A 22,509-nucleotide genomic window follows, 5' to 3' on the forward strand; every position below is an offset into this window, starting at 1 on the left:
TCTTATCCCAGGTTAGGTCCTGGTTGGTTGCTTCCTATTACAAAGTATTTCGTTGCGCCATATACTTCCGTCGTATTAGAAAAAAAAAAAAAAAAAAAAAAAAAAAAAAAAAAAAAAAAAAAAAAAAAAAAAAAAAAAAGGGCACTAAGAGATCAATCACTAATGCCGTCGGACTTACAACCCGACGCCTACTATAGGAGCAGCCAACCTGCTATACTTCCTTTCCCTCGATTTTAGGAACCCACCCGGGAATGTATCAGATGCCAGGCTGGGCAAGCCCCAAGCATACCAGATCATTCACCCTGACGGGCGGACTAATGACCATGGAGCGTGAGATTTGGAAAATCATGTTTTTCTTTCCCATTTTTGATTTTGAAATGGGAACGATGACATCATAGTCTACTGCTAATGTACTGAGGGGTTCCTAAGGATGGATTAAATGTTTCAAAATAGATTATCGGTAATTTTTGTTTTTCATCGCTATTATTTCCCCAGGCTTTCTGCCGGAGTGCTTCATGACGGGTATCGGGGAAGGGATGAATGATCGTGGTGTACCATGTGGAAAGGAAGTTGAGGGAAACGATCTCCTCCTGTTCAGCAACTTCAATATCAGTCCAAATTACCACTGTTCATCACTACTACTGCTGCTATTACTACCTACTTAGTATGCTTCTGGATGATCATGTTCAGGATCGCTGCACGCTAATAGGACCAACGAGCGGCACACAACACCGCCTTCACCATGGAACACAATACGATGTCCATCGCACTAGGTTTAGCTCCAGGCAAACATACCGCTCGTATCTAGGAGGTATACAACCACCATGATCTTTGGAGAGAGATACACGGGGCATCTACCCGGGATACGGTATCGTCAGGCTGGGACGGTCGGCTTCCTTCGCATGTCAGGACCCTTCTTCTCATCTCATTTGCGCACGTCCATGTCGAGTACGAAGATGAGCATGGAACCGCCTCCTTGGGAACCTTACGAAGAAGCAGTCAGGCTTCCAGAAGAGACACCTCGGCGTCCGAGCGTCTCCAGGTTGGGGCTGACACAGAAGGCGGTCCGTGACACCGTGCAGCCTGTCGCCTCCCGAGAAAGAGTGCGCCAGCTTATGCCATCTGATAGGCCTCTACTTTGAATTATGGGGTGGGGTTGGTGCAATGCGACGGCGTCCCAGCGCAGGAGCTGGTTTAATTTCCTGTTGTTTTCTCCCTTTTCCTGCTCTTGGGGTAATGGCTTCATTCTTCTCGCGTTGTTCTGAGCAGTCCCCATAAGAAGTACTTCTCGATGCTCAACCGCGCGTCGCGACAAGATTTAATTCCATTCATTCCATCATTTGCCTTTTAGCTTTTCATGCTCGATGATTTGAAATACAAGCCACCAGGAATGTGGGGAGCCTTATGATCCGGCGAGTGGGAAAACAATTGAGCTGCGTCTGGAATGCTGTCAAAGTAAATTGCCAATCGCCTTGCAGCATCAAATCAATCGGAGGGTCCTGATAGCCCGAAAGAAGCCACCAGCAGAGATTAGCCTGTCAACCCTGGTTCGAAGCGCCGCAGACACGATAGGTGGTATGTCACGATCCGACCAGCTACACCATGAACCGCGCCCACTGACCTGAATTCCTGCACCGGTCGTTATGTGGACTTTCCCCCAACGGACAATAATGTGGTATGCAGCACGGTGCCGCCATTCCCAACGATGACACCATCGTACATACAGCTGCTGGTGGAATGATGATAATGGATGACCGGTATCAGACCACAAGTCCGGTTGATTCTGCCGGATGCGGAATCGCAGATAAGCCCGGTACTGCACCAGAAGTGGAAGCCTAATGAAGCAATAGCATTGGTTCCCGCAAATCGTGCCCGTCCCGTCCCGTCAAGGTTCGGAGGGCATGGCTGATATCCACGGTTACTGCAAGGGAGTTTCTCACTACGTATGTATCTGATAGTCGGCGATGGCAAAGAGCTGATCGGCCCCCATGCTTGGTCGCCGACCCTCTTCTACGTGCAGGTGCTATTAGGATGCAGTAGCTTCTAGCTGCGTATGATATGCAGGCGAGAAAAGCATCTTCTATCCAGTAACGTGTGACGCTAATCGTCTCAGAACAGCTTCTTACCCAGTCAGGGATCGAAGTTTCAATATCAGAGAGGTAGAGGGAGCAAATATACGGGGTTTCCAATTCGAGCAGCGGAATTCTTCTATCGTAACAACAGGGAACAATCAAACTCTGAAGGAGTCAATTACCCGGCTGGCAACACCTGTCCGTTTGGTGTCGACACTAGTTTACTATCGCCTAAAAGAGACAAAAGCTCGCATATTGAAGATCTACGGGAGTGTGTAAAAGGTAAATCATTCGCTTCTGGTTTTTTTTTTTTTTTTTTTTTTTTTTTTTTTTTTTTTTTTTTTTTTTTTTTTTTTTTTTTTTTTTTGGACTTTAGCCAGCTTTACGCAGCGAATGTACGTAACATGTCTCTCCCTGGAGTTGCCTGATGCAACCCAACTAAGAAGCTATCGGCCGTGATAAGCATCCTAATGCAGACTCATCATGGATAAGAGGAGATTGTGTTGAGGTCCAAGTAGGCTTCTGCATCCCCGGCTGCTCTAACCAGGATCGACTGGACTAGGAAAGAAGCCAGCCGGAAGGGGTTCCAGGGTGCCACTCGTCTCACCACTGCTCCTCGGCTTCTTATTTGACGAGCAGAGAAGCCAACCATGAGGGGAGCAATGCACTTCCACAATCCTGAACAGGTTTTTGTGGTTTCTCTAGGAGATAGGCACCAACTACAAATGACTAGCCTGTAGTTAGTGGGTGGGCACTGTCTTGACCTAGGCGACAAGATGTACTAACGTAGTAGGTAGACTACCGATAGTTAGGACTTAGCAGTTGTAGTACTAAGTGGGATGTAAGTATGTTTCGGTATGGTAAGGACCCGGCCTGGTCAGCGGAACAGGCGCCAAACGGTTATAAACCCCATGGGCGGTGTGGCCAAACTCTCCCATGGTCTCAAATCAGCCAATCAATTGTATCCAGCCTGCCTGCCATGGCGCTAATTCAATCAGTGATTGGTGGAGCGATTGCTCAGCTGGGTCACCAGCTCGTTTTGGGTTTAGATCCGTCACCGGGACACCGTCTCTGTCAATGAGGCTGCTGATTGGTTGTCTGGGTAGCCCACCCCAGCTTTGCAGGAAAGGGACGAACCCCCATTCCAACCTGCGACGATTATGGGCGGTGCTGGTGCTGGAAAGCAATCATCCCCGATCATTATCGCGACACCCGTGGGTAAAGAGGCTCCCCCATTTTTGACCACCACTGTCAATCACCTTTTGGTGTCTCGGAGATATCAGTTCCTGCAAGCTTTGGTATGTGACCGTATTCGACCCTTTCCCCATCTCTTTGACTGGTAGTAGTGGTGGTGGTGGTGGTGGTGTTCTGGCTACGTGCCTTGTTCTGCCTACACTCATCGCGACCACCTGCTCAACGCCCACCCACACACACACCCACACCCACACATCCCCCCCCTCCTCTGGCTTCCCCTCTCGTCTTTTTCTCGACCTCCTCCTTCCATCTTCCCAAGTCAGATGACGACTGGCTAATCTTGCAGCCTGTGTAGAGCCGATCTCTGTCTTGAAATTAGGGTGGCCCCAGCGTTACGCCAGCTACCATCCTCGCTCTCCCAACTCCCATTATCGTCATCGTCATCGTCATCATCTTGCAGCTTCCTCCACCCTCCCTCTAATTCTCCGGCCGGTGCAGCTCCTCTCCCGGCTGGGTAATTGGCCATTCGATCTCTGCATTCCTTGCGCCAGGGTGGGAGACTAAACCCCCGATTTACTGCTCGTGGGACACACTGGGTTATTAGAACTGTTACATCGGCCGTTCGGAGATACTGTTTCAGTCTACGCTACTGCTAGGAGCACTCGCAATTTCCTCCTCTAAGAATAGGCCGATTACCTCCAGGAGGCGGAATCCCCTTTGGTGAGAGGTTACTATCGATAACACGACTTTTACGAATCGGGCAAGAGGGCGATCACAAGCTTATCAGCTTCACTCTGAGAAGAGACCAGTGGACCACCAACGTCCGAAGATTCTATTAGCGGACGCTAGGTTTGTCCCGTGCCCAAGCTCCTCGGGAGTCTAGTCCGGTTGCGCAACAGTCATCTGGCCCGCTTTAGTTCGATCCTATCACCGCCTGTTTCTCTCTCGCCGTCGTCTTCCTCCCCCCCTCCATCATTGATATCTGCAGATCATCTGCACGCACATATTGGTTTCCGTCGTGCATAGTCCCTGCAGAGCCTTTCTCACCTTGTCACCGCAGTGTCGCTTTTCCACTGGTCGACTGGCACTCTACACCAACCCCGGTAGCAACATTGTCCGAAGGCAAATCTCTTGCTTTCATTTCATTTCACCCTGCTCCTCTTCCACTAGGGTGTAACTAGACCCGGCACAGAAGCGAATAGCAATCATGGCTACCAATTCATTCCGCGATACGGTCAACTCCTTGGGTTGGTCGCGACGAGACCCAGATCTCTCCACCCGCACCAACTCGTCGAATACGCCATTCCTCTCACGGTTACAGTCTTGGAATCCATTTGGTCAAGGGGAGGGCTATCTGCAACTACCTACTCATGAAGCTCCAGGAGCTCCCCTACCCGCCGCAAGTCGCCGAGAGGAGGAAGATACTTTCTTTGCCTGTAAGTCCTCCGAACGCATGACCGATTTTCCGTAAAGATGCTTTCTTCCTTGATTTGCTGCACTGCCCAGTCCAGGTGACAGAGACTCAGTTCCTGTATCTGTCCGGGTTCCACGGAAGCCCTAGGAAAAGCTGAGTGATGTACTCTACTCTCTATCTACCTATGGGACTATTCTTTGTCATCTACCGTTTAATTTTCCTATTTTCCATTTTTCGTTTCTTTTTCTTTTTTTCTGCGCTTCTACGCATTTTCTATTTTTCTTCTTGCCGCCCTACCTCCTCCTCTTTTAACTTTTGGCTAATGCTAATCATACATTCCCTTTACAGTAAGTCGATGGGATCGGATGCTCATTTTCATCGCATGCAACCTTGGTGCTGCCGTTTGCTTCCTTCTTTGCTTTTTCCTATTCCCGGTTCTATCGCTGAAACCCCGCAAATTTGCCATCCTGTAAGTTACTCTACAGATTCCCCGTCGATCTTCATCGAACCCCAATACATCCCCTACTTCGCCCACCCACCGGGGAGGGAGGCACGAGGCGGTGGAGTGCTTGTCATGCCCTCCTCACTGGGGACTATGCACCACGCGTCTCCGATCCGACTACATTCCAGCGTCTGTGCTGAACCCCCCATCACGCCTCACCCATACTGTTTGCCAAGAAACTTCTTGTGAATCTGTGGCTGACCGAACCGGTTTTACCTCTTGAACTAGGTGGTCGGTTGGTTCCTTGCTCTTTCTCCTATCATGGGCAGTCCTCATGGGACCCTGGGTCTACGCGAAACATCTGGTCTCGGGACCACGTCTGCCCTTCACGGCGGCCTATTTCGGCTCGATCGCCATGACTTTGTACTTTGCTATCGGAGTAAGTACCCCTGTTTGTTTGGCTCTAGCTACATTTCCCAGGATCTTCCCTGCCAGACCATGTTGTCTATGCCTGTACTATCTGAGCGTACGCCTCTGCGATCGCATACCAACCTGTCGATTTCGAGGATCTTGCATACCTGGGGCGTGCGCGTACACTCGGAGCCTTCAGCCGACGAAATGACATCATAATGCACCGCCACCCCGGTCGTGGATATGATCTCTCACATCGTCCTGCAACAGTAGCAGGTTGGATGTGCATGCGCTACTGTAGACCCCAGTCGGGCCCGTGCACATAAGAAAACCAGCGGGAATACCGGTCGCTAACCGTCTCTGTCCTCTCTAGCTTCATTCAACCCTGTTGACGCTCATCTCGTCGGTGTTTCAGCTGGCTGCCCTGCTCTGGTACCTTGTCAGCTACTTCCCTATGGGTAGCACTGGACTGCAGTTTATGGGAAGATTCGGAGCTCAGCGTGTCACTTCGTGGATGACCAGCTGATACTGTTGAAGCCTCGCTACAACCGGAGACCGGACTATCTTGCTCTACCCTGCCCCTCCTCTTGGGACGCGCATACATTGTATACTTTTTATTTGATCGCATGGTCATTACGATAGACATGGGTTCAACGGCCGGTATACGCTTGCTTGTACAGCTCTTACCTTTTCCCTTCTTAATATATACCAGACAGCGAATACATTAGTCAGAGTTTAGCTTTATATAGTTAGGTTGTATAATAAATATTGAGCTGTCTATATTGATGACACAAGAAATAGGCAGCGGTGTAAACCGAGGTTTCTGTAGGGATTTACGTTCCGTAACAGTAACGGAAAGTGCCCTTCGCTGTCAAGTGTGTAATATTATTCCAGTGCCATGATACTTGCGTTCGTCAGGCAATCACCTCCCCAAGAAAGTGAGCGGTAATTTATATACTACGCTATTGGAAAGAAAGAGATTTGTCTACCTAGAATTTATAATCTTCAATAGAAGGGACCCCTTACCCGAACCGCCTTGCTCCGAGCCCTCTAAAGATGTCTCGTTGGACAGCAACATATATCCAACATTTCCATAACGAGGTATGAAGCGCAAAGTCAAGGAGAACAATAACATCAAACTTCCCTACTCCGACCTAACGAGATGATAGCACTACTAGCACGCTACTAGTATAAATACTCTATTGCCTGCGTATCCTTATGCAGTAACCACCACAGAGTAGCCCGATAATCCAGCGTAGTAGTTTGAGGGAGATATCAAAACAAAGCAGAGAGTGCATATTTACTGCTTTAAGTCACGATAAGTAATTAGATGTGTATCTCCAGAAGTTTTGGACTTTCGGTTCGGTTTAGGTCTATCCGGACTGGTTGCTTCACTTATCGCAATAGTCTATAATAAGTATCTACCGGCTTACGGTTAGAGAGTAGTTGTAGGTAGTGTACTACTAGATTATTATTGATAGGCACTCGTCAATTTTCATCCTTGGGCTGCTACTAGTACTTGTTGCGATCTACTATATGGGAAGCAATGGTCCGTTTATATATATATGCGACTCGGCATGGTATTTCGGGAGTACTGATTAGTCGTTGTACTACATTAAATTGAACTAGCTCAGCTGCAGTGGATGATATGTAGGCAGTCTTGTACGTCTGATAGTATACTATGTTATGTTCATATTGATCTTATTATTTTACTGTGATTATCATTATTAGGGGTTTCGGTAAATGTACGAGAGGATGTTTCGATGCATCAGAATCAGTATGGGAGGTGGTTTGGCTAGTTCCTCTAGATAATTATCATGAAATTTGAAGGGTTTAGTGAAACGATACGTATATCGAGGCTGGAACTATCTTCTTATACTGGGAATAATGGAAATAAAAGCATCACCCATCAGAAGGTGTCCAACAAGACAATCTATAACATACCATCTAGGAGCAGTAAATCAGTAAAGGACGCCCAGGAAATCCTGTCACCAGTCATAGCCACCAAATTTACATACCAGATTCCCTCACAACAAAAGGCGCAATACTCGCAAGTTTCTCACAAGTCTCAGTCAATTCTCGGGACGGATCCGACTCCGCAATTACTCCAGCACCAGCCTGGATCCGCTGGCGCTCGGAATCCTGATAAACAGAGCGAAGCACAAGCGCAGCCTCCATGGACTGATTATCTTCGATCATCAGAATAGCTCCCGAATAAAGCTCTCTAGGCTGCGACTCAAGGCGGGAAATAGCATCAATAGCAGCCTGTTTCGGAATACCTGACGCAGTTATCGACGGGAAGAGGACATTGAAAGCATCCCACATGTCTTTATCTGGAGATAGACGTCCGCATACTCGAGAACCAAGGTGTTGCACGCTCCCTCGTACTCGCACGGACATGAAGTCCTCTACCACCGGCTTATCGGAAAGCTGGCTGACTTCGTGCACGGCCTCTTTGACGGAGATGACGTGCTCGACGATCTCTTTGCTGTCGTTTTCTAGCTCATGTCGAAGTCTCTGGATTTCTGCCTTCGTGCCTTTGCATGAGCGTGTGCCGGCCAGAGGCTCTGTTGTTACTACCCCTTTGTCCAGGGACATGACTAGTTCGGGACTGAATCCAGTGGCTTGGTAGCCAGCATGTCGGAAGGAGAAGCTGCGTGAGGGGGTATTAGATTGTCGACCACTGTGCAGTGTTGAAGGCATGTCCACACGTTCTGGGAGGTTAACTGGCCGAGACGGAATTATCTTGGTGTAGTGGCCCTGCTGAATTTCTGACAACGCTTTCTGTACTAGGGTTTTGTATTGGCTCGAGTTATAACTAACGTCAACGGGTTGGATATCATGAGTGGTAGGTGGTAGGTTGCGGCACCGGCATGTATTTTTCAGCTGTGTGCACAGTTCCAGGACCTCTTTGGTGTCATGCCCGGTGACTATTATTCTATCTGACTCGATGAGTACTTCTATGCAAGGTATCATCAAGGCGAGTAGGGGCCATTTGCCGGGGGTATAATTCAGGCCCCGGATATGAGCGGCATAGTTGAATCCAACGTGCCCGCAGACTTTGGAGGTGTGATTCCAATTATCACGGAGAAATTCTCTTGCTAGATCAGATAGGGGCTTCTTCACCAGGCAGTGACGACTTGGTTCCCCGGACGCTGAAATTGTCATGTTCTCCCCGCTGGAGTCAACTATCAAGGATCTGTAGGATCCAAGACCAATATGCCAGCAGTCTTTGCGTTCATAGACGTAGTACTCAGATCCATCATGTCTCTTCAGGACAGACATAACTGGTTTGAGCAAGTCGCTAGAGTGAGAGGTGAGTGTAACTGATATCTGAGTAGACGACATTGCGCTTTGGTAATTATTGTCACGCTTGCAGTTACCCGTTAGGAACGATAGTCAAATTGCAGGAGAAAATGTAGATGGGAAGATTTTACCCGGAGAAAGATGTTCGTCTTCTGTTCGAGTCGGTTGGCTAGCTTCGACACTCTATACAAAGAGGAAGAAGTGCAATTGTGATAGACCGCACAGAGAGATGCGAAACTATGTGATTTAATGGCAGAAGTGATTTCATATACCCCTTCATCACATGGTCTGGATTGACTTAAAGGGCTGTCGAGTGTGTCATTTGCTATGTTCATTTGATCATGTCTCTCAATTTACCTGATCAATTGGCCTCTAATTCACCAAATCCTTGGAAGAATACGCTCAACGAACTCGTGGATGGTCTGGTATCAGATGCAGCTCAATCAATTTGCAGAATATCCCTGGCTTGCTGCGAGCATATTGGGCTTTTTGCAGAAAAGCAGCCGAATTATCCGTCCAAAACGAGGAAGCCTGAGCCCCAATTAGTACTCGTACAGGGAAATGGTATGCGAAAACCATGATATATCATCATCCCAGGAGTTGTATCTGCAGAATGATAATATAGGGAAAGAGTACGGGCTAATCGTCACTCGAGTATAACAAAACCCTCACAGGAAAGGCCACTAGGGAGCAGGATTCCTAAAGCTGTGTGACATAGAGTTCATATTAGCTCCATTGTTCCTTCAACCAAGGAAGAATAGAACATACTTTGCGATTGACGTCAACTTAATCTGCTGGGCCACGAGGTTCTCTTCATACTTTCATGTCGAGCGCACGGGCAAAATTGTCGTACAGGCAATCCTGCTTGAGAAAGGAACAGGGTAATCCGAGCATTGGGACACGTGAAGCAGCTAGAGGTGGGTGGTAATTGGTCTAGAAGACATGCATAGTACAACCATTATAGTCTGCAGTGACACAGAGACGTAGTCACGATCATTTCCCCGCAGCCTGCAATCTGTAGGGAGCAGCTTGGCCTAAGATTTTGTGTAACCTCGCTCCAGGGCCCGGAAGAGGTAGCCTTGGATTTCTTCCAGCATGGCGTATGATACACTGGAAAGGCGAGATGTTCTTGATATTATAATTCGGAACTCTACTCTTGTAGTTTCTGTCATAGGTACCGGCACTAGGCATGATGTTATCCAGTTTGGAGACAGACTGAAGAGATGGGCAACGCTAATTGCGGGAGAATCTCGCAAGGCCCTTAAAGTTTTTCCTGGAAAGTTGGACAATGATGAGTAATTCTTCACGATCAAAGCCAATCATTCCAGTAGATGAACCCCAAGACGTCGTCGTGCGTGCATACACGCAAGGAAACATGGTATACAATTGACGTGATACAATGCCTTTCAGGAGCGTCATCAAAGTTGGAGACGACAGATGAGATTAGCCCGCGTGACATTATTTTCCTGGCTAGTATGAAGGATTGCGATGAACATATATACCGGTCAGTCCCCTCCATCTTCAAGTCCTACCATACCCGAACACGCGGCTATAGCGAATGGATTTCAACAATACCAGAGAATACTTCAACCACAATGACTAGATCTGATCTATATCCTCTGGGAAGAGGACTATCGGATTCAGTTCGGTAAGCTCTCAATGCGACCTGTTGACGTTACAATCTCTTGCTCATACATGTCTCTAGGTTGGATGCTCAGCACCATCTATGGAAGCTCCATACTGGATACACACTTCACCCCAAGATTTCTATCACTACAGACATGAAAACAGCGGAGGTTGGCACTGGAAATGCGTAATATAGATCATTAACTTTTCTTACTCGAGGGTATGGATCGATACTGTTCGGGTTTCTATAATATTCGAGTTTCGTTCCATGCCGGACCCAGCATACGAATATACACTAACAAAGTACAGGATTTGGCTCTTTGACCTAGCCCAGTCGATGCCACCTACCGTGCAACTGCATGGCTTCGATATCTCGGAGGAGCAATATCCTCCGAAGCATATGTGGCCAGGGAATGTCAATCTAGCGCTGTTGGACGCACTCAAGGATGTCCCTCCCGCACTTGTTGGCCAATACGATGTTGTACATATCCGGATGTGGGCGAGTAATATACGGGATGGCAACACCAGGCCGCTGATTTCACACTTGCAAGAGTTGCTGAGTGAGTACTATATTTTAACGACCAAGATCTATCTCAGAATCATCTAACAGATACAAGAACCAGGAGGCTACATCCAGTGGGAGGAGGCAGATCTCATTCACCAATATGTGAAAGGGCGTAAGGCCCTTGCGTTTGCAGAACAGATACCATGTCTATTTAAGAAGGTCGGTCTGGACTACAGGTAGGATCTCCTCTTTTTTTTCCCAACTTCGTGTTTTTCGATGTGAAAACAAGAAAGGCTCATTGATACTATTGCAGCTGGGTAACAAAACTCCCTCGCGATTTGAAAGAAGCACATCTGGATGTAATAGAATCCAAGACGGAGTCATTCCAGGAATCCCTTGTCCAGAAGTGTACGGACACATATCTCCTTGCTCTCGGTGAGATATTGCGCGGCACTAAGTTGACATGCGCGGAAGATATTGTACCTCTGGTGACCAAGCATGAGGCAGAACTACAGGAACTTTGCGCTGAACGCAAGGATACGGTATATAACTGGTCTCCTGTCAAAATTTTGGCGCGTAAGGCTGCCTAATGGTTGGCTTAGGCTATCTTCGCTGGGAATAAGTAGAGGTGGAGGGAGAATTCTTCGGGGTTTACCTGTGAGGGTATAACCGGATTGCTTTGCTGCAAGCCCTGTCAGCTTACCCAGTGTCGCAGTAGGTACCTCGATAAGAGTCACATGTGAGTATTCAAACTGCATTATAGCTATTACTACTTTGAGTCTGTAGAGATTTCTTCATTAATGATGAGTTGGAATGTCGATAAATGCGAAGTTATAGGTATAACCCTCAAGGTAGCTGATCAGTTACCCCAGCCCTTCCTGGTAAGGAATTCCTTCAGAGGTTACAACTTACAGCTCATCGAAATGAATTTGTCCACCAACAGCTCCCTCCGTTTGTGAGCTTTACAATTAATATTAATGACTTCTCCAGCAAAATAGGATCTCTACGCAATGTTGCAGAAAGCTCATATCCTCGACTTCTTCTATCATAAATCAACTTTAACCCCTGGTATTACTAGTGATCATTGAGTTGTAGAGTCTAGTATCCTACCATCGTGGTGTTTACATACTCTCCTCAGTGATAAAGCAAGTCCATACTCAGATAGAGTACGTCATAAAGAAGTACCCCGACTGTAACCGCTGATGACTTATGATCTATGGTAAGTCTGGCTAAGCAAGTAAGCCAAACGCCTGGGCAGTACTCCAAGTAGTTACTTTGCAAACACCCTCATCTACCGCAAATGATATGGCACTCCCTTCCCGTTGCTCTCTATTTTGTCTGCACACATGGAATCTACAGTTGAGGAGGACAGCATAAAATACTCATGCAAGGGGAACCATCCACAACCCACGTGAAACTATCCTCGAAAAGCTTAATTCCACTGAAAAAATGTATGTACTAGTACTCCGAAGGGCTTCGGTTCGTGGTAATGTTCCCGTTTCGTGTGCTTGTTTTGTTCATCGCATACAAGATCACCAATTAGGATAATGACTTTCAAAATTTGCAGACTGAATCATGAGTCCAAGTATACATAGGTGGGTCGATGAGAATGGTCTGTATCGCACAGGGAGAACACTGCTACATCTCCCTCAAAAGTTGAACGACAATGAGGGAGGTCTTTCCGGAATATTATCAGGAATGATTAACGGCGATCCCCCAAATCCGTAGTCCTTCACCAGGGTGAGACTGAAAGCACGAGCAATCTGATACTCGCCCACAACATTTGGATGCAGTCCGTCGTAACCAGCGGGACATGAATCTGGCCCACAGTCGTAGTTCTCCTGCAGCTCGACCAGATGAATAGGCGAATCTGCAGTACTCCACGCTGGGATGGCATTCCGTAGCAGCGCATTATAGATATTAGTATTGAACGGAATATCCTCACGACCCGGGATTAAGCTGCGCTGGGGAACATTGGCGATAGCGAACTTGAGGTTTGGGTTGGCGGCGCGGGCATTGATAACCAGCGTACGGATACTGTCCAGGGTGCCCGATGCATCACTCTGGAACCAAGCCATGTCATTGAACCCCAGCATCAACAATATCAGGTCTGCTTGATGTGCGCTGAGGACATCGAAGATCAAGTCCTTGTCGATGGCAGCCGTGCGGCCCCACACGGCGAAATGGTGGCGATCAAAGTCTGGGGACACGTCCGGGGCGTACCCGCCGCTGGTCTTGGGCTGGCCCAGCGTGGTTTGGTGCTCCCCGTGGGCCTGCGGTTCGGACGGCGCGGTCCCCGTGTAAGGGCCCACCAGCTGGACGGCGATGTGTTGCGCCCGGAACCACTCCCAGATTCGATACCGCCACGTGTAATCCCCTTCTTTTCCTTGGGACATGGAGTCACCTACGATCATCACTCGCAGGGTGCTGTCATCTTGCATTGTGTCTTTTGAGGTGGAGGTTGAGTCAGTCTTGCTCGCGTCGTTCATAAAGGCCATCATTTGCAGGGCGTCTTGCTCCTCCTTTCCATCGCCCAATTGCATCGGGTTCGTGACCGGTGTCAACGTCCCAGAGTCCTCGTTGGTCGATGCCCAGGGAAATGGAGGGTTATTTGCTAGTTGAGATAACTGACCGGATGCTCCAGGTTCGACAGCGACGGCAGAGTGGACAACTGGAGCGAGAGTGTATAAAGCGGCGAGAAGATAGCAGAACAATCCTCGACGTGCTGGTGATGGAAGCCACCAGGAACGGCTTCCCAGAGGGCCAGATATTTTGAACTGGCGGTTGCTGCGTAATCAAGATCGGCGCCTTCGGGCGCAGGTGATGCGCGGCCATTATATAACTACTGCTAAAACTAGGTACTAGGTTCATTTGGTAGGGATTCAAAGTCTGGGGCGTATTTCATGGGCAAATACATCCTACGCTAAACCAAAGGAGAAAAAGGGTGATATATGGCGACAGGTATCGTGGGCACCAAAGAGGGACGTGCTGGGATACGGTGTTCCTATCATATTCCCTCCAGGTAATATCGAGGCTGTCTAGTGCATAGCCTAGTTCAGGGTCTTGCCACGCTAAGGCTGCTACGACGAGGGTTCGGATATCGCCAGCGTATCATAGCCAGAGAGCTCCTCCCAACTAACCAACCGAGATCATAATCGCTACAGAGACCACCGAACCAGTTCTTCCGACAGCAGCCTAGCAGCAAACTAATTGACAGTAGGGCAGCGGCTAAAACCGACGCACGCCTCATATGACCATACAGTCCCATCTTTTCATTTAAACCCCCCGGTCAATGGCGATAGGTAGTGTCTCACAGTCCAGCCAATCCACGTTTGGCAAAAGCTTGATATCTCAGGTCCGAGCGTCAATGACTCCGCCAAAGCGACATTTACCACCACCCGCCAAGAGTCACTAGTTCGACGTCTCGAGAGCCATACTTAATCTCACCAAGTGCCTGCTAGGGTCTTCCCCCTAGCACGCTCTTCTTTCTCCGGCGGAGCATGGATGATGCCAGCCAGTTCTCCGGCCATGGCGTCGCTGACTCTTGAAAGCCTTCCGGTGGAGTTGGTCGAGGAAATTGTGGCTTGGCTTGACTTCCACGATCACTGTGCTCTGCGTCTGACTGGACGCTCCGTCTCTGTCAAGTCGTCTAAGGCTGCATTTCGGAAGTATTTCCTTTCCAAGAAGTTGGAAATCGCGGAGGCTCCGCTCGAGCAGTTTGTTAGCGTTACCCAGCCAGGACGATTCGGTCTTTGGGTCCAGGATCTCACTTTGTTTGCATCTATTGCTCTTCATGCTGAAGTGCCCCCCGCTAGCCCCAAAGTATTTGAGTTACTGGCGCAAGCATTTCAGAACATACGTAATGACTCACCGCACAATGAGCCTTTATCGATTACTCTCAAGGTTTTTGGGGACGGATATCTAAAGGCTGCCGCCGATACAGTGTTTCAAGTGACAATGTCAGCTCTGAGGCGCTCTGGGCTGCCGATTCGGGCATTTAATGCGTTTGCAGAAGGCTATTCTCACACTTATGGGGGGCGTTGTAGCTTTCCTTTCAGCGAGATCCCGGACGCTTTATTCGGCGGCAGCACGGCGGACTTAACCAGGCTGGCGACAGCATTCCAACCATGCAAGAAGATAGGCTTAAGCTTGGCGCACTACATACATAACCTAGATTACATTAGGCCCCGGGAATCCCCTTTAAGGCCAGATAACTTGTTCGAGTTACCGCCGAGCTACGAAGAAGCCCGGGAGAACACCCGATCACTCCCACATCTTCTGAACCTTTGTCCTACTCTTGAGGAATTGCACCTGGTGTGGGAGTATGATGACTTCGAGGAGACGGCAGGAGTGAGGGAGGAGTTATACTTCTTCGAACGAGTAGTAGCATCTTGCCAATTTCAGGGCTTGAAGAAGTGTACTTTGTCCGATATTCGAATGTCCGAGGCTACGCTCATGACTTTTTTCCGTCAGCTTACTCAGCTGGTGCATTTGGACTTGACGTCCATATATCTTGACGGTAACTTTGACGGTCTATTTAGACTTCTGTCTACGGCGATGCCAGAGCTGAATTACTTGCATCTCCGGTCGCTATACTCCTCCTCTGGAACCGTTCGCTTTCTTCATGAACCGCGAAACAATATTGTGAGGTTCCCATCGTGTCGGCCATCGCGAGCACAAATCCTAATCCGGAGGGGTGCAGACGCTAGGAGATCAGTCATAACCAGGACTAGTAGTTGAAGAAAGGTCTTGACCATGTTAAATGAGATGTGCTCCCCCGCGTATTTCATTCGGATTTCGAAATTGGCGCTCCTGATATTACGGAGGTTGCCGGAACCCTCCACCAAACCCTCGATCTCAAAAGGATAGGAGCTTTGCATAAGCTTTCATTCTGTTTTCAGGCCGTCTCTTTGATCTTAAACTCATCGGAAGGTCGTCATATCCGCTGGTTCTCCACGACTTTCACAACAATCAATCTACAGTCTCTTATTTCATGAAGCCATCCTACATCTCTTCAAATGCTTGCTTTTTCTTTCGATAAACCTTTCTATCATCCAGGCAACCGGGTATGAGCGATGGATCAATCTACGGTTGAGGACTATAGAATGAAGCGGTACTCAGCAGAAGTTCTGAGCTGCTGCACGGAGCTAGGGTCCGATCAAGAACAATTCTGGAACAACACTCAAATCACTCAAAATAAACTGAAAGTCGCACAGCCTATGCCGACTGCCCGCCTAGTTGAAGTTGAACTGCCTGAATGGCGAAAAGATAGCCATTTATGTCGAATGGAAGACCTTTTACCCGGAAAGGAGCGACTAGCAGTGTACCGCTTCGGCCACAACAAGAGACGTGAAAACACGGAAACTATTTCCCTTGCACATGTGTGGTGCTGGATAACGACACATTTCATAATTTGAATAGCAATCAGTGCCATTCTGGCCTCAACGCTATTCTGTGATCCACCGTAAGTGCCGAACTGGTTACTGCATTGGGTTAGGCTCGACATCACCTCACACCCGCCGAAATATCAATGAAGGATCGCTACAACAAAGATACTCGTCATAACGGAGGTCAATATTCCTCAATGCCGATCTACACCACATCCGTTAATAAACAAGCTTCTTGGAGCCAGGCACCAATATCCCTAAGCTCAATTTGACACCTATGTACGGCTATCTGATTGGAGTCCATGCTCTGTCCAGCTGTGGAGGCTCAGTGGAACCGATCTGGCCTTGATGCCAAATCGCGGCTGAAGCGAGGCTGAAGACGGGATGCTCTGCTTCTAGTCTCCTTTGCGTAACAAGCTCCGATCCCGACCACTCAGCATGGGCCTTATAAAGCGGGGATAATCTGAAAGGTTAAGTCCACCTTCCGAACCACATACCCCTTTCAGGTGACCATGGTTTACAGGGGAAAGCCCAGTCCAGGTTGTGCTTTATGCCGGAAACGGCGCCTAAAAGTACGTCGATGCACCTTCACGCCTAGATGATAGGCTGTTGACCCTATAGTAGTGCGACCAGGAGAGACCTGCATGCTCCCAATGTCTGCGGATAGGTCAAGAATGCCCCGGATACCAAGACCCCCAAGCCCTTCGCGTCTACAATCAGACGGCCGCTGTAACCACCAAGGCCTTGGCCCGGGCTGCCAGTACCCGCAAGGCGGCTCGATCCCCCACTGCAGAGAAGTCGAAGACACCGCCGTTGATTGCAGGGCCCACCAACATTCAAGAGCAAGCCATGTCTCACATCTTCAAGTATTATGTCGGCACTAGTCAGAACCCCGGCATCCTCTGCTACTTGCCGGATTTGCTGCGCACGGGCCCCTCGGATGCACTTCAAGCCACCATGAAAGCCATAGGGCTGGCATGCATGTCGAGGGTCTACCACCTGCCTGAACTGGCGCGATCGGCTGCGGAGGAGTACAGCAAGGCCTTGCGGGCCACTAATACGAGTCTTCAGGATGCAGTATCAGCTACTTCTGACTCCACTTTGGGGGCCGTGGTCACGCTGAGTATGTACGAGGTAATGCGTCTGATTTAGATGTGTGATTAAGGTTGGGTTGTTAATTCCTGGAAAAACAGATTATTTCGGGCCAATCACAGATGATGGCCGCTTGGCTAAATCACGCCCGAGGAGCGTTGAAGCTTCTTGAGTTACGAGGAACGAAGCAATTCGAATCAGCGGCTGGGCGGCGCCTCTTCAGCAGCACACGCCTACAGATTGTTAGCTATACCCCCAACTATATCATAGGCGCCAATCTTGGAGTGCTAACATGTCATTATCAGGCTATGATCAACATATTCTTCAGGACGAGCTGTCATCGCTCGCCAACGATAGCTGCATTGTCAAAATATGCAAAATCCGTTGGTGATGCTGATGCTCAGACAGTCGAAGACTTTTACAACATTTTAGTCACATTCAACGACCACTCCATAAAAGTAAAGGAGACCTATAACAACACTGGCTTCCGCGGAAATATCGCACCGTTAATCAAGGAAGCTCTCGACCTTGACGCCGACTTAGTCTCATGGGCGACTTCCCTAAGCCCAACCTGGCAGTATTCAACGACCAGCACCCCACTGCCATTCTCACACGTCCGTAGCCACGACACGGAATATCACGTATATCCGAGCATCGACAACGCAGTGTACTGGAACCACTATCGCCAAGCGCGGATCATTCTCCACGAGATGATCCAAGCAATGTGTCTCCATCAAGCAACTCCTGATTCACCGCAAATCATGCACCAGTCCATCTCTATCAATAAACAATTAGCAGAGGATATCTGCGCTAGCGTTCCTTATTTCTTCACTTCAGGTGAAGCCGCCCTTGGGGCCGTCGCGCGATTGCCATGGCCTTTGTACCTTGCCTCTGACTGTGCGGGTGTCTCGCCTCAGACGAAGGACTGGATTATGCAGATACTCGATCTTATTGCAACATCTACAGGCGTGCAGCAGGCGCGTATCTTGTCGCAATTTGTCAAAACGGGCAATCACAGCTATTTGTTGATTCCTGGGAAGCCGAAAAGAATCGTTGATATATAGGTGGGGAGCGGGTCTCCATAGGTTGGTCTTGCATGTGATTCAATTTATTGGTACTGCTTAGTTGCATCCTTCACAAGCAGCTCGAGAGATATGATCGATATTTTATTGCTCCAACAATCAGAATATTTCTGGTACCATGTTGACTTGTTCATGTCCCCTAAGTAGCAAGTCACGGCACTACTTAGTTCGACTCAATCCCTGGCATGCCGCTCACCTCCCCCACACCTGTCTCTCCCTTTTCTTTCTCTTTCCAACATCTCCTTAACAATTACTCCTACTACTAGTATGTACAGACAACCCCAAATTATATATCAGCAACTTCCCCATCTTGTGTTTTCTGATTTCCTTGCATCTGTAAAATTGACTAGCAGCATCATACAAGAACTACTAACTTGACGTTGTTACAGGTAACTAAGAACGCCCTGCTAGCTTGCTCCCCTTTTGCAAGAATGTGATGATCTATTACTTCTTATTTTGTTTTATCTTTGCTTTTAAAACCATCCTTTGGTCTCCCGGAGGCAGTTGATAGTATATTCTGTTAAGACATTTGTCTTCCCGCCTACTCCGACTGCTACTAGCCAGCATGAACATATTGTTTTGGCCCACTTGGCAGAACTGCTGCTTTTAACATAGCATCTTGTTTCCATCCTCCCGGGCTGCCCGCAGAATCTCTTTCATCTGATCATACAAGCCTATATATTCCACCGTCCATGCAATTCCATTGGGGAAGACCGCCTTACGCAAAGCGTTGACGCATGGAATGAGGGCCTTGTAGTACTGTGTGAAGTACTCATCCGCCATCCGCAGAAAATTCGCTTCTTTAAGTACGAAGCCTTGTTTCAGAAAAGCCAAATCAGATGTGTCGGCAAAGTTCCATTTGTCAAACCTGGCAACAACTCTTCCTTTCCCCGGGCCTTCATAGTGGATGCATATCCAGAAGATGACCCAGAAGAATGATTCAAGGTCATGCATGAAAGAATGCTTCTCACCGAGAAGCGAGCCGATTGCCATGAAGCCCTCGTACCAGTCTTGGAATTTGCACCCGAGGCGCCATCTCTTTCCTCTCGGATGGCCAGATCAAGATCAATCAAGAAAGCCGGCCAGGACGGGTTATTCACATCTTCGTTGACCATGAGGTTACTGGCTGAGATGTCTCGGTGAAGGATCCCTACCTCGTGCAAAGACTGATGCCCTGTAATGCATCCCTCTAACGCGGCGAGCAGGCTTTCATGAGTGCTTGCCTTGTAAATCGGTTCACCATAATCGCGCAAGACGATACGGCGGTGGACCCGATTCGGTAGTTTATGTGGACTGCCGGGTGCCTTCGAAGATCGTACTCGCTTGCTAGGCGGCATGGAGGCATCTGTTTGGCTAGGAGTTCGCTTTACGCCTGGTCTACCGGCGGACCGACTCTCTCGCGAGGCATCAGCTACGCTGGTGTCGGCCGAAGGTGGTGCCAGTCGCTCTAGACAATAATTGCTCGCAGTCCTGATATCCAACCCGCCCCGAACGTTATCCCGAATGTCGTCAGTCTTCCCGCGAACGCAAACAGTGTTGTGGTAATAGTGCCGTGCAACGTTGATCACCCCAGTACTGGTAGCCTCTTGAAGTAGATCACCCTCGTCGTCCCGCTCCGTATATTGCCAGGAGTCCTTGACAACGAGTGGAACCCCGGGTTCGTTTTCACAATACGCTTCCCAACATGTTGTTGCTCGACCTGCGATACAGGGTGCCCGTTTGATCAGTCTTTTAAGGACGAGAAGCTGCACTTGGCCGCTCTGTTCGATCTCGATGCAACGCCGACCATCTTCTTTCGTGATGATCGTAGGGTCAAATCCATATTGCTCATCACTCATCCATAGAAAGCCGAGAATGATGAACACAAATTGGAGACCGTCCTTATTAATGTCGAACTGTTCCGATGCGACTCCCCCAAGACGATCAAAGGCCCATATCCTCATGAGGGAGCCACATAGGGTAAATCCCAAAACAAAGCGGCGGGTATCTTGAGCCAGAAGGACTTCTCTAACATACCTCCCCAAATCAAGCCATGCCTTTGAAGCGGTGTCGGCTGCTGGATTCCTCTTCAGCTCTCCAGGCACGAGGATGTCTGACCATTGACACCTGGTGTCCTTTCCTGCATTTATGTCACTAACGAAGCCAATGTCCAGCTTACGCTCTGCTGTAGAGCCTTGGATAGGCTTGTTAGGCTGGGCTAGTGGCCTTCGTAGCTGTGCTGACTCTGGACGATAGTCTTTGGAGAGTTCAGCAAGTTTTTCGGTTATATCTGCAAACCATGTCAATACATCTTCTTGCTTTGCAACTTTTGGCCAGTCTTTCCACCCATCAGCAGCAAAAAGCGCATCTTTGCCTTCGGTGCATATTTTAAATACGGCATGGGATGCTGCTTGGAGACCACTGACGCCTCCAAAGAATGTTGAGTGAAAGTGCGGGAGTCCAACATACAGAGCTCCAAGCTCAGCCTCGAGGACACGATCAATATCTTGGCGGAATTCGGAGGAGTTTGCGAGGCTACTCGTATTGTAGCTCCATGGGGTTTGTTGGCTGGGGGAGGCAATTTCTTGTCGAGGAGTGGTGTATCCAGGGACTGCGCCATGAAGGCATTCCCATATATCGCTATCTGGCGTACAAGCGATAGCTGAAGTCAGAAGAGGCCGTAAACGGGAGGGGTCAATTGTTTCGGAAAGAACTGCAGACTTCAATTTCTGGATGTCGTTCAGGGCAGTCGCACGGCTATATCTCGGCGTTAAATCGCACATCGCAGAATGTTCTAGGGCCAACAAAAGTTGAAGTGTGAGGCTTTGGATATCTGCACAATAATTTAGAAATTGGGAATCCCTCAGAACATAACATGCATCTCTTTACCTTTCCACGGAAGGTTATTGAGCACGTCTGGCGTACAGGAGAGGCCTGTTTCTTCGCAGATCGAATGGAACCATGCGACAAAGCAGTCCTTATGAAAAGCATCCTGAATGATACTTTCTTCTCCTCTTTTGACACGGTCATCCCCGGCCATGTTAGAACAGGTCTTCATGGCAGGTCTTTTACCCAAAGGTGAGGGCCCCGCCAGCTGCGGGCGCTGGTAACTAGCTTCATGATGATGGTGAAGACTGCCTCCTTCGTTGCGCTCCATGTATTGCCCAGGAATCTTTGGCAACGAGCGGAATCCCCGGGTCCTCTTCACGATACGCTTTCCAGCGTGTTGTTGCTTGGCCCGTGATGCGTATAGAATATTATAATATTCGTTGAGACATACCTCTCCGTCTGCTCTTCAGTTCTTCTCCAGAGCCACAAGATGATGAAGTAAAAAGGAAGAGAGGGGTGCGTCTCAACAATTTTATAGGTGTCTGGCTACTGTGAATGTGTCTGAAGATTCACATACTATGTAGGGACATTCACGGTCGCCTGGCTCTTCATCTTCCTCCCCTTGTTTATGCAGTTAATGGGGCAAGTAAGTGCAGTGCAGTGCAGTGCAGTGCGTGCAAGAATTTAGAATACTAGATATCTTGAGTTGTGAGTACAATATCACATAAAGACAGATTGGTTGCATATAGTTACAGTTGTCTGTCTATATTCGAATATAAATTTCTTCATGGAAATGGAAAAGCCATTTAGAGTGAATACATCATTTGAGAAAGCAATTTGAGTATTGACCAAGTACTTAAGTTCAAAAGGTTAGAAGGCAGGACATGACCAGATTCTAGAGATCTGCCTTTGTCACAAGAAAAGTCCAAATGCAGCGCAGTTGTTGCGAAGTGTAGGCCAAAGCGATATGTCGCTGGCTACTCGGAGCGAACGGGGCGATGAACGTCTCATGAAAAGAATATATCGAAGCGAACTATAACTTTCGGTCTCCCAGGATTCCACAAGACAATCAAATCAAGTGAAACTACAGTCATCTAAGATGATTCAAGTGTGAAGGGAAAATCATGACTATTTAAATAGCCCTTGATTGTTTGTCTGCTTTTGACCACC

General features: G+C 48.5%; 8 protein-coding genes across 8 annotated transcripts; 5 read left to right on the top strand and 3 right to left on the bottom strand.

Annotated features, from left to right (window-relative positions):
- Window positions 1–251: 251 nt before the first annotated feature.
- Window positions 252–3,153, top strand: An08g01400 (hypothetical protein; the record flags this gene model as incomplete). The annotated part of the gene is made up of 14 exons (XM_059748834.1): window positions 252–330; window positions 496–592; window positions 666–811; window positions 879–1,042; window positions 1,130–1,192; window positions 1,389–1,547; window positions 1,684–1,827; window positions 1,899–1,943; window positions 2,041–2,087; window positions 2,224–2,343; window positions 2,449–2,467; window positions 2,591–2,663; window positions 2,712–2,758; window positions 2,938–3,153. 14 exons carry the CDS (start codon window positions 252–254, stop codon window positions 3,151–3,153), a joined length of 1,419 nt encoding a protein of 472 aa, XP_059601143.1.
- A 1,320-nt stretch (window positions 3,154–4,473) lies between these two features.
- Window positions 4,474–6,059, top strand: An08g01410 (uncharacterized protein; the record flags this gene model as incomplete). Its single annotated transcript, XM_001392223.3, has 4 exons — window positions 4,474–4,702; window positions 5,029–5,149; window positions 5,411–5,561; window positions 5,907–6,059. The coding sequence occupies 4 exons, from the start codon at window positions 4,474–4,476 to the stop codon at window positions 6,057–6,059; spliced, it is 654 nt and encodes a 217-aa protein (XP_001392260.1).
- Window positions 6,060–7,543: 1,484 nt separating this feature from the next.
- On the bottom strand, window positions 7,544–8,881 carry An08g01420 (uncharacterized protein; the record flags this gene model as incomplete). The annotated part of the gene is made up of 1 exon (XM_001392224.1): window positions 7,544–8,881. The coding sequence occupies one exon, from the start codon at window positions 8,879–8,881 to the stop codon at window positions 7,544–7,546; it is 1,338 nt and encodes a 445-aa protein (XP_001392261.1).
- A 1,553-nt stretch (window positions 8,882–10,434) lies between these two features.
- An08g01430 (uncharacterized protein) lies at window positions 10,435–12,021 on the top strand (the record flags this gene model as incomplete). Its single annotated transcript, XM_059748835.1, has 6 exons — window positions 10,435–10,487; window positions 10,775–11,025; window positions 11,089–11,206; window positions 11,284–11,546; window positions 11,757–11,925; window positions 11,961–12,021. 6 exons carry the CDS (start codon window positions 10,435–10,437, stop codon window positions 12,019–12,021), a joined length of 915 nt encoding a protein of 304 aa, XP_059601144.1.
- A 598-nt stretch (window positions 12,022–12,619) lies between these two features.
- Window positions 12,620–13,875, bottom strand: An08g01440 (uncharacterized protein; the record flags this gene model as incomplete). Its single annotated transcript, XM_059748836.1, has 2 exons — window positions 12,620–13,757; window positions 13,826–13,875. 2 exons carry the CDS (start codon window positions 13,873–13,875, stop codon window positions 12,620–12,622), a joined length of 1,188 nt encoding a protein of 395 aa, XP_059601145.1.
- A 623-nt stretch (window positions 13,876–14,498) lies between these two features.
- Window positions 14,499–16,535, top strand: An08g01450 (hypothetical protein; the record flags this gene model as incomplete). The annotated part of the gene is made up of 4 exons (XM_059748837.1): window positions 14,499–15,702; window positions 16,122–16,351; window positions 16,392–16,434; window positions 16,468–16,535. 4 exons carry the CDS (start codon window positions 14,499–14,501, stop codon window positions 16,533–16,535), a joined length of 1,545 nt encoding a protein of 514 aa, XP_059601146.1.
- Window positions 16,536–16,869: 334 nt separating this feature from the next.
- On the top strand, window positions 16,870–18,513 carry An08g01460 (uncharacterized protein; the record flags this gene model as incomplete). The annotated part of the gene is made up of 3 exons (XM_059748838.1): window positions 16,870–16,929; window positions 16,982–17,491; window positions 17,551–18,513. 3 exons carry the CDS (start codon window positions 16,870–16,872, stop codon window positions 18,511–18,513), a joined length of 1,533 nt encoding a protein of 510 aa, XP_059601147.1.
- Window positions 18,514–19,352: 839 nt separating this feature from the next.
- On the bottom strand, window positions 19,353–21,550 carry An08g01470 (hypothetical protein; the record flags this gene model as incomplete). Its single annotated transcript, XM_059748839.1, has 2 exons — window positions 19,353–21,343; window positions 21,400–21,550. The coding sequence occupies 2 exons, from the start codon at window positions 21,548–21,550 to the stop codon at window positions 19,353–19,355; spliced, it is 2,142 nt and encodes a 713-aa protein (XP_059601148.1).
- Window positions 21,551–22,509: the final 959 nt, after the last annotated feature.

The sequence above is a fragment of the Aspergillus niger genome, assembly GCF_000002855.4.
Source record: "Aspergillus niger supercontig An08".
In the NCBI taxonomy this organism is placed as follows: Eukaryota; Fungi; Ascomycota; class Eurotiomycetes; order Eurotiales; family Aspergillaceae; genus Aspergillus; species Aspergillus niger.